Source organism: Hyposmocoma kahamanoa, unplaced genomic scaffold (assembly GCF_003589595.1).
Source record: "Hyposmocoma kahamanoa isolate Upper Pololo Valley unplaced genomic scaffold, ASM358959v1 63, whole genome shotgun sequence".
NCBI classification, from domain to species: domain Eukaryota; kingdom Metazoa; phylum Arthropoda; class Insecta; order Lepidoptera; family Cosmopterigidae; genus Hyposmocoma; species Hyposmocoma kahamanoa.
The window spans coordinates 14,755,860-14,766,641 of record NW_020653851.1 but is presented as its reverse complement, the minus strand read 5'-3'; the positions used below and the strand labels follow the sequence as shown (position 1 = coordinate 14,766,641).

General features: G+C 33.2%; 1 protein-coding gene across 1 annotated transcript; it reads left to right on the top strand.

Annotated features, from left to right (window-relative positions):
- The first annotated feature begins 1,519 nt into the window (after window positions 1–1,519).
- LOC113230432 lies at window positions 1,520–6,738 on the top strand. Its single transcript, XM_026464364.1, has 4 exons — window positions 1,520–1,737; window positions 4,313–4,484; window positions 5,077–5,224; window positions 5,493–6,738. Exons 1-4 carry the CDS (start codon window positions 1,629–1,631, stop codon window positions 6,087–6,089), a joined length of 1,026 nt encoding a protein of 341 aa, XP_026320149.1. The 5' UTR covers window positions 1,520–1,628; the 3' UTR covers window positions 6,090–6,738.
- Window positions 6,739–10,782: the final 4,044 nt, after the last annotated feature.

Sequence of the window (10,782 nt, the reverse complement as noted above, 5' to 3'; positions counted from 1 at the left end):
GCAGTTACGTAAACCACTACTGAAACTTTCTGAGTAAGTCGATCAGTTTTTTATGATATCAAGCGATACACGGATCCATGACAGTTGCAGTGCCACTTGTAATCTGAGGTGCACTGTCACTGCGTCCGTTACTCTGATACATAAGCTGACAAATCCCATATGCCTGTAATTTCATCAGCACCCTTATCCTTCAACACCGGAACGTAGTAATGCTCACATTACTACTTAACGGCAGAAATAGGTAAGGAAATACTTCCCTGGAAGAACTCTTCCACAAGGAACTCTACTGCTATTAAAATACAGCATTTTATACTTACATATTTGAATGTGGGGAAGAGTACAATAAAAAGATTGAACATTGTGATTTTGATTCCGCTTTGTTTTCATTACATTTTATTTAAGTTTCCATCGATAATAGTTTGGTCTATTATTATGGTTTCCAAGGTTTCCACCCACCTATTCCAAATTGACAGCTTCAGTGCACAAAATTCTGGCCTTAGCTAACCCAAGGATGGAAAATCTATGATCTAACTTAATCTTTTACTCACAAAGGAGAATTATTTTAAAACGTTTAATATTCTTCTAGAACATATAGAAGTTTTTTAGAGGTAAAAATGTTCAGGTTAATAATAAAATGGACTGAGATAGCGCTACCATAAAGAAAAATATTATAATTATATTTTCCTGGTTTTTTACTTCATATTCGTATAGCATGCACAACGCGTTAAATAACGCAACTAGCCGCTATCGATGTCATGAAAAACTGAAAAAAAAACTATGTAGAATACCACAGACCACATAATTCCGTGTAAAATACAAAAACATTTGCAAGTAGCGCTATGTATAGCTGTAACGCTGCACGAACCCACAAATTTTACTATAAAATTTATATCGCACTTGACAACTAAAATAGTATTATCTCAAAAATTGTGTTATATTATGTTAACTCAAAATTGCTTTATATTAATAATTTATCTCCAAAATTTCGCTATATTGGTGTGTTATTCATATAGGATTTACTTTCAAAGTGACAGACCTACACTGTCGCTTTGAAACTAAATGGGTAATATAAATTGATAAATCGAAGCCATTTTGAGATAATACTATGTTAGTTGTCATGTGCGATATATCTAATAAATAATATAAAATAAATAAATACAGCGAAAAGAGTCGCCACCTCCCAGACTATGAACGTTACGTGCGTGTTCAAAAACCTTGTATTATTATACCCAGATATAGAAAGTCAAACTAAACACTTTGGACTTGAACCTGAAGCCTTTACATGAATAAGCCATATAGATTTGAATTTAAATCTTTAGTTTCAGTCTATACGGCCTTGCCGTGAATGTTGTGATTAAGTTTGTCAATAAGTTATAAGATCACTTACTATCTAATTTAAAATTGATTTTGATCGACCCTCAGTAACCAGCTGTCAAGATGACAACAACATGATATATGCATTTGAGTCAATTTGTTCCGATTATTTATAAATTGATTTTGTAATTATTTTGTTGTTTCCGCACTTTTGTTGTAATGTTTTACCTTGTGTATAATGGGAAAGCATCCATTTTGATCTGTAGTTAACAATCTCGGTTTCGTGTTACGTAGGGTTACATTGCTTCGTACAAATGAAATGCAACGTACGAGAGCTTGCTCAATTGAGCGATCGACCTTGCGAGATAGAAGGAAGATTGAACTATAAGAAGATCTCGAACGGCAGTTACCGCAATCAGGCAGGTGAGAATCCTTATGTGAAACCTTGCTCTATTGCTAATTCCACTCTCTCAAGTCTTGTCATGTAAAAATTTATCTTCCTTATCGAGTTCTTAGGTTTTCGCGATTGTTACACATAATAATAATGCACACTCTCAACATAGCCCCGCACTAGTGAAACCCTGTGTCGCGGGTGCTATGGACAAACATAGACCACCACAGATTACACTCAAACTCACAGGAGAAATAAACATAGGCCATACAAATATTTCTCCCGGCCTGGGCATCGAACCAGGGACCTATGCGTGGCAACCCGACATGGTAACCATTCAGTCACAGAGTTGGTAAAGTCATCAGCCATTTATGGTCTAATATTAATGCAAAATGTCCTATTATTATCTATATTAATACCTTCTTTTTAAATGTTCAATGTACATTCCAATTTATGCTTCATAATGTTTTATAATTATATTTTAACTTATATATTATAATTATTATATTTTAGCAGTATACATTTTTGATTTTATTATGAATGGTAATTCGAATAAATTAATAGTTATTTTTTATATAAGTGCGGAAACTTAGTCATTATTTACGAGTCTCGAGGCTTCTTGGCCCGAGCCAGAGGCGAGGGTCAAGACGCGAGACAAGTGAAAATGACAAATCCGCACGTGTATCAAATGACGTGTTTTAATACATTTGCGAAAAAACTACATTGAAAATAAAACAAAACAGTATTTAAAAAACACTCATTTTCTGCTAGTAAATTAAAATAATGAAATACAACCACTGCAACCATTATTTAAAAGTCTAAGGAAACCTAGTTCTAACGTGCTATTTTTGTTTATTTTCTGTAATATCGGTCTGTAACCACTTTTCTTATTATGAAGTCCTGGTACTTTTGTTTAAACTTCTTTAGGAACCCGTGCACGGTAGTGAGATACAATTTATCTGTAATACATAAAACAAATATATACATAAAAATCTCGCCTGTCACCCATTCAGGGGTAGGCAGAGACCTCCACTCGATAAGTTCATTATATAGTATTTGTAAATAAATATAAGTTTTAATGACGAATGACTTACGTCACAAAGCACATAAATATTAAATAAATATACAACTTCTTTAGTTCTGTGCTTAAGATTTGAAACAATAGTAAATTTAAAAAAAAATGGAAAAGTAAAAAGCACTAGTGCGAAAATTCCAACTTTCGGCACGATTTGTAGTGTGAAAAATACCACGTTTTGAGCAACTGTATTAAAAAACATTTTCTTCACATCTCCGTTTATAAAAAAAAACATAAAAAGAAATCTAATACTTTATTTCTGAAAGTGTTATGGCGATAACTTCAGTTATATATTTTTTTCAGTCTTCAGTTATATTTAATTGTTAGTTTATTTATAACTTTATCTTTGAGGTTTATGATTCATAATCACGGCAGCTGTGTTGAGTGGGTGAAATATGACATTACTAAAATTTGATTTCATTTATGTTCAATGATGTCCAACTTCAATATAATTATGTATGCGCTATTGTCGGTATAACACTACTTTACTCTGACATATAGTAATATGTACAATCTCTTACAATTTAAATCTATAATTTATTTTTGTTAGTCAAAATAACATATACATTATTTAAATTCTAAACACAATTTTTTAAATTTAATTATTTTTTATAAATTAAAAATGAAGTAACTCATTTGTCCACATACTTCAATGCTAAGTGATAATCATATGCATCTAATTAAAAACGATATTTTAGTGCTGAAAATGTTCTGCTAACTGACTCTGCAGTCAACTGTTAAGTAATTTTACATTGTCTTGACTTTACAGTAAAATCAATTTAGAATGGTTACGCGATACAGATTTCTACATTGTTAAAAACCTAACAGTTTTACATGTCATGCGTCTCTGACATATGTATGTTTGGAACAATTTTGTTAAAAATATTTTATAATAATGACATATTTTTTTAAATTTCGGATGAAAACACAGCTGCTTGTTACAGACACCGCGTGGCTTCAGGATGCTACAGTATCAAAATCATTAGGGAAACTTTTAACTATTTTATGTGGACACATGACGAGTTAAAATACTGAAATTAATCAATATTTCTTCCGATAGCCTGCCCTATTTGTTTGGAATCCAAACTTTACATAGAAATATTATATCCCTTTGACACTAATTTCAAGAAGCCATGCCTTGTATTGTGTATTATTTCATAAAAACATTTATATCATTTCATAAAAAATGTGTATACTCCGGATCGAAGGATTTTTTTCTGAGTGTTCAATCTTTATATTAATAATAATAAAAAATGGGCTAAGTATAGAAAATGATAATCTTCCCAAAGACTGGGAATATAAACTTTTTATGTCTGTAATTTACCTAAATGTTAGTACCATTTTACTAATTTTGTGTATAGTCATATTATACATTTAATAAAAATAAACCTCACACTTTTTCACAGATTTCAAGGTGCACTTAAACTTGTTATTATAAAGTTGATTTTTATGAAATTAATATATTATTTTTAGTTAGTTCCATCGCTCAGGTTGTTTTATTATTAACTTCATAATACATTTTATTTTTTCAGTGTTCAAAGAAAGATGGTTTCGTTTAATTAACAACTATTTATTTTACTTTAAATTAAGTGAAATGGGAACATTTGATTCAAAAAATCCAGCTGGAGTTTTTGTTATGGAGAACTCTTCAATACAAATGGAACACGGACCAAATGTTACTTTCTCTTTTTCAATATCTTTCATGTGAGTGTCAATAGTTTTACTTCATAAAGACATCAAGTCTCTCAGAACAGATGACAGTATGAGCTACAATATAAATATCATAGTCATTTTTTTTAAATTTGTTTTGGCTTCTATCCAACTGAGGACAATTCTGCCTGAATATCAGCATCTGCTGACATCTACTTCACAGATATACAATATACCAGTTAGTTTTAGCACCATAATAGTAACTACCAAGTACCAAGAATAGATAGTAGAAGGAACACATAGTGTTAGTTATATAGTCGGTATGGTATAACAGGCTTGTATCCGTAATTCGACGACTAGACGCCTATTTTGCGTATAAGTTTATATAGTTTATATAATATTTAGATGGATGATTGTGTGGTTTCCTAATGATGAACATGTCTGAAGAAAGATGACCAACACAATCATAAATTTCTAAGGAAACATTATGTATGTATTTAGTTACAATGAAATTGTTTACACTTTAATATGTAGCCAATAAGTAAGTAGATATAGTAGGTCGGTAGGTATAGTTTTTGTCAGAAATTGTGATAAACTTCATTGATAATAATAATTTTGCTAAACAAATTCGTAAATATATTTTTAGAGATGAGCCTGAAAAGAAACATGTGTTTGCTGCCAGAACTGAGGATAATGTTGTGCAGTGGGTAATAAAGTTGAGGGAATGCTCTTATGAATTCCTCAGAAGCCGGTTACATACACTGCAATCAAAAATTTTTTCTATCACGGGCAAGGTAAGGGTAGTTTTATTTCTTAAATACTAAAGTAAAATTCTTCTTATTGTAGTAGAGATTAAAAATTCAACAACCAAATTAATTATCATAAGTTGAAATATTACGCTTGATACCTACTCATAGCAAAGTGTATTGCAAATTGGATAATTTGAAAAAGGTATTTTAATATTTTCCATCCATTTTACGATAAAATGGAAATTTATTATGTTAATTTCTTAACTAATAATATATTAATTTTCGTCTACCAATTAATTTGTTACTTATTCAGGATCCTCTCTTACTGGTGCCAAGAAACGACGGCGCATGTTTGTGGGCCCCGGCTATACCATTTTCAACAGTACCGGCTTGTACAGTGAGCACAAGTTCCTTCAGTTGCCATCTGCACACAAACGGCGCATTTACACTCGAGAGAAGCAAATCAGACGTCCAAGCTTATAGGCATCTCCATTCTCATCACAAAAAAACCACATTCTACACAGACGACATTAAGCAAATTGAGAAAAAGGAAAGTCCGAAAAATTTTGGCTTAGAAAGAAGTAACACGTCAGCCCAATTCACAGGTAGTGGAAATTTGGATATATCTATTTTTGATAATAGACCAAAGTATTCTCGAGCTGCGCCTAGCCCGCCTGTTAGGACTAAGTTGTCACCAAGCAGTCGACGTATTGAATTAAGACCTGACGTCAAAATTCTCGCTGATCAAAGTAAACATTTAGCCACAAGTAGTACTTTAGATGAAGCGCCCATACCACCTCGAAGAAAAATTTCGCCAAAAAATATAGAAGTCATAAATACAGTTACTACTACAGTGACAACAACTAGCAGTAATGGTCAGGCAGAAGGAGAAGATTTAATTAAATTTTAATTATTATTATGATATCATAATCTGATGAATTTCCCTCCTAGATAATAGGAAAAGCCTTGCTTGTCTATTGAAACATTGGGAAAATGTGTTTATTAGCTGCGAGATATTGAGCTCAATGTAAGAGAGGATTTAATTATATTTTAATCATTATTATGATGTCATAATCTTATGAAATTCCCACCTAGAAAATAGGAAAAGCCTTGCCCGTCTATAGAAACATTGTGATATCATGTTTATTGGCAACGAGATAATTCCTTAACTTGAAGTTTCCCAGCACAGTGTTAGAGTAATTGTTGTAAAAAAAAAACCAAACATTAATTTATAAATGAAAAAAAAAATGATTTTGAAACACCCAATAACTTTAAAAGCTCGCAGATCGAATGAAAAGAAAATATAAATCATTACTTTGGTATGATGTAACGGGCTGGTATGTGCAACTCGACGTCTGGGCGCCTATTTTGCGTGTGCAGGGTCCTACTGGTACCACCGGAGCTCGTCCAGTAATCTCAGCATCCAAAAGGATGCTGAAGACTTCGGGAGGCGACCTCGGCAGTCCAAGGTGTACAAGCCATTGTAGTTTTAGTAGCAGTAAAGCTCCTTGTGAAAGAGTTTATCCAGGGTAGTACTACCACCTTACCTATTTCTACCGCCAAGCAGTAATGTCAGCATTACTGTGTTTCTGTTTTGAAGGTTAAGGGTGCTGGTGAAATTACTGACACATGGCACTTGTTAACTTATGTCTCAGGGTGACGGGCGCAGTGGTAGTGCCCCTTAGATCTTTAAAATTTAAAGCTCGTGAGTGGCACTGTAACTGTTAAGGACAGGCGTGTAGCTTACCATCAGGCGCACGACTTGTTCATCCCGTCACTTGATGTTATAAAAAAAAAGTTGGCCACGCCGGACCATTGTATTAGGACGTGCGCGGCCATTTCCTCCCGCTCCATGCACGCTCTGCATAGAGAGCTGTCCGTGATACCTAAATTGAAAAGGTGTTTAGTATATTGATCATGACCCGTGCGGTTGGCAGTTAGAGTGCATAGCTCTTGCCTTTTGAGTATAACAATCATTACATTTTAATTTAAACAATGAGCTGCTTGTCCTGTGTTTGGTAGGTTCCAAAATAATCATCCGCTAAGGAAATTTTATCGTTGCCAATAGCTTTGTTAACGCTAATAAATGTTTTAATGTTGCATTTAGTGTTTGTAAGAAATTTTGTACCAAGAAATTATTTTATGTTTCTTATTTGTGTTGTAATAATTAGTGATAAACAATCATGTCGACAAAAGAAAGTGTAAGACTACTGTTACTTACTATTTGAAATTTATCTTGAGTTTTTCACTGAAGAAAAACATCGTGATGAAACCGGCACGTCAAAGAAGGTTCATAACCCTCGGAAAACGTGTTAAGACCCCACCCGCATAGTGGACTATAGCCTAAAACCCTCGCCTGAAAGGAAACCCGTGCCCCAGCAGCGGGACGTATAAATGGATCGACGATGTATCACACAATTAACTGTCAATGCCAAGAAACAAACCTATCAGGTGACTGGTTTAATAAATCGTTAGTTCCTTGAAAGTGACATTTTAAGTTTAAAATAATAATAAAAAACTTATTAATGGAAATTTGTGGTATCCAAGAAAATGCACTAACCTACCCAAAGCAATTTTATTGGTTTTACTGAAAACTGATTTTTCGTTTAATAATTTTCCAATGCTTTTAAATAAATTGGTGCATTAGGTATGTAAATTTTTGTATGTAAACAAATCATTTATTCTTATTTAAATATTGTAACTTGTGTAATTTTATATTTTTGACTGTTTTTTACCACTTGTATGTTTAGAAATTATAACGAATAACAAGATGGATTCACGAAGTTATGCGAGATCCACCGTGAACAGTGTGTCTTGTGCTGTATTTAATACTTACTTGAGTATATGACTAACAGTCGATATGGACTTCATTTGTTATATTTTTCAAAATACTACCGAATTTCGTAAATTCAGTTTTCAACCTACGCAAATGAACTCACAGGCATATTAAACTGTGTAGCCATTGAACATTAAATTTGCTTTTTGTTAATTTATTTATAATTAAATTTTTTAATATTTATCGTTCTTCTGTTACACACAGGAAATGAAACAATTTTTTTTCGGATCTAAATAGCGTGTATTTGTTCTATTCAAACAAACAAACGTTTCGGGCTCTTTACACATCCCATGGTCACAGCTGACTGAGATAGTAAAGTCAGCCACCAGTTATGCTAATATTTATGCAAACCATCCTATTTTTTTATATATGTAGCGTGAATTGGAAAATTAAAATTTTAATTTTCTAAAGAACATTAAAACATTATTCTTTGGAAAATTAAAATAATGTAATTAATTAACAAGTTTTGCAACTATAAAAAATAGGATATATTGCGTTAATATTAGACATAAGTGGTTGATGATTTTCATTTCATTCAGCCGTGACCATAGAACCTGTAAAGGGCTAGAAACGTTAGTGTGTTTGAAAAAACAAATATACGCTATTTGGATCCGAAAACATAGTTTCATTTCCTATTTTTAATATTATAAACATAACTAATTATTTACTCCATATATTGTATATTAATTCCAGGAACTTGGCTCCACTATTTATTCTTCTAGTTATTCCAAACTTTGCATCAATTCTATCCTTAGCTGCCTGAGTTTAACTGACCGTCATCATACGTGGTGCCATCCACACAAGAGTACGTTGTCGTTAGTATTTTTCATTCAATGTTTGTTTCTACATCCATGAGATTATTAGTATTAAATGTAAGTGCTCGAAGTTGCTACAACGTAGCATTATCTAGTCAGACTCATGAACAATATATTAGTGAAAAGACATTTAAAATTAATGCAGTATTTTTATATGTACGGTTTACCCGCTAGTAATAAAAAAAATACAATCTGAATCTGAATGAAATTTCCACAAAAATAGGTATGTAACAATATCAACTCCATTAACTTTTTCATGTAATTGCAAGTCGCTCGTGCTCATGGACCATCTGTCTGGTTCACCTGGGTGGACCATGGGCAATTATTTTTTTTATTATATCCATCAGCTGTAATACGGGGATTATTTGTCGTGGTTCACCTTGTAATTAAAACAGCAATAAAAAACCAGTCAGCTAGTCCACGGGCACGGAGGGAATGTAAGGTAGGTTGCTACTAAGAAAATTATGGCGATCAATCAATGTACAGTCAGCAAATAAAGAAATGAAACTAATCAGAACTATCTAAACATTTAGAGCCTATACCCACGGAGTATTTTTTACGCGCGTTTCACGAACGCGTGTTTACGGCGGCGCCGCCCGTAGAGTCTATAAGAACGTATGCAAAAGTTTTCTGACTACGACTGAATCGCGTTAACACGCGTTAACTGCGCGTCGTCAGCGCGCAAAAATTACAGTGTGCATAGGCTCTTAAAATTGTTTTCTATGTATACGTTCAGAGTGCTAATGTATCAACATTTGACAATAATTAAACTAATGCCAAAATGTTCAAGGTGCACTTTTTAAACGTTTTGGCAACAAAAGTGCATTTCTAATACATATTATACAATACAACAAAATAATTGTTGCAATTTGCTTTGAACTTACTGATGTCTAACGGCCTTTGATAAATTTAATGAAAACATCACATGATTTCTCGTGATTTTTTTTTACTTGTGTAATAAAATGATACTAATCGAACTTCCTAATTTATTCTATTTCAATTTAAGATTTATATTAAATTTTGTACTTGTAAGGGCTTTAAACAAATAAAACACTATATTTTCTTACGTGTTATATTTATATATTTGTCGTGTATATTAAAATAAACATTAGTTTCACAAAATTTTAAACAAGATTTCTTAGTAATACATAGTGCTAAAATAATATAGTTAATACCCTAAAACGACACGGTTAACATAACCATGCCGAGTACACGCTCTTCTACGTCTATATTTATGTATAACGGTTTAAATAATGCACATAATAATATCACTGTGTACTTAGTTACTTATAAAACTATGACTGAAGCATGTTTTTTATATACCGTTTTACATACCAAGTGTTGGTTTCGACAGCACAAACTAAACTAAACATGTATGAAAGATACACCGAATACAATTTAATTTGTATGCGTCTTTAGGCCTATTCAGATATAACCGAATAATAACGCGCGGTATCTCACTGGGCATTTGTATGCAGTTCCGCGGATAAAGCTGAACTAAAATACCGCCCAGTAGGGCTAACACGATAGGGCGCGACTTGCGCGAGAGCGACATAAAACGCGGGATGTCTATGCTATAGAACAGCAGTATCTGGGCGCGTGTACATGCTAAGAAATTTGACGTGACTGCTACAGAAAAGATGGGAATGGTCTTGTACACGACAAGAACTTTGTTGGATCTAGCCACGAATGTCGTGTCTGTGGCAGACGAGAAAATGATGAGTTAGTATGTACACGATACGAATGCTTTCGGACAGACGTGTCAAAGATAAAACGTGTCAGTGCATTACGAATCTTCCAGGTAGCTGTCGTTTTACCACCGACTGTGGGAAGAAATATGTTGTATATAATGTTGACTACTAAGCAACACCCGTCCATGCGCATATAAACGTTCGTTTACTGATAATGCACTTCATCTCGCCCCATACAATAGCAGCAGAGCGCGTCATGTC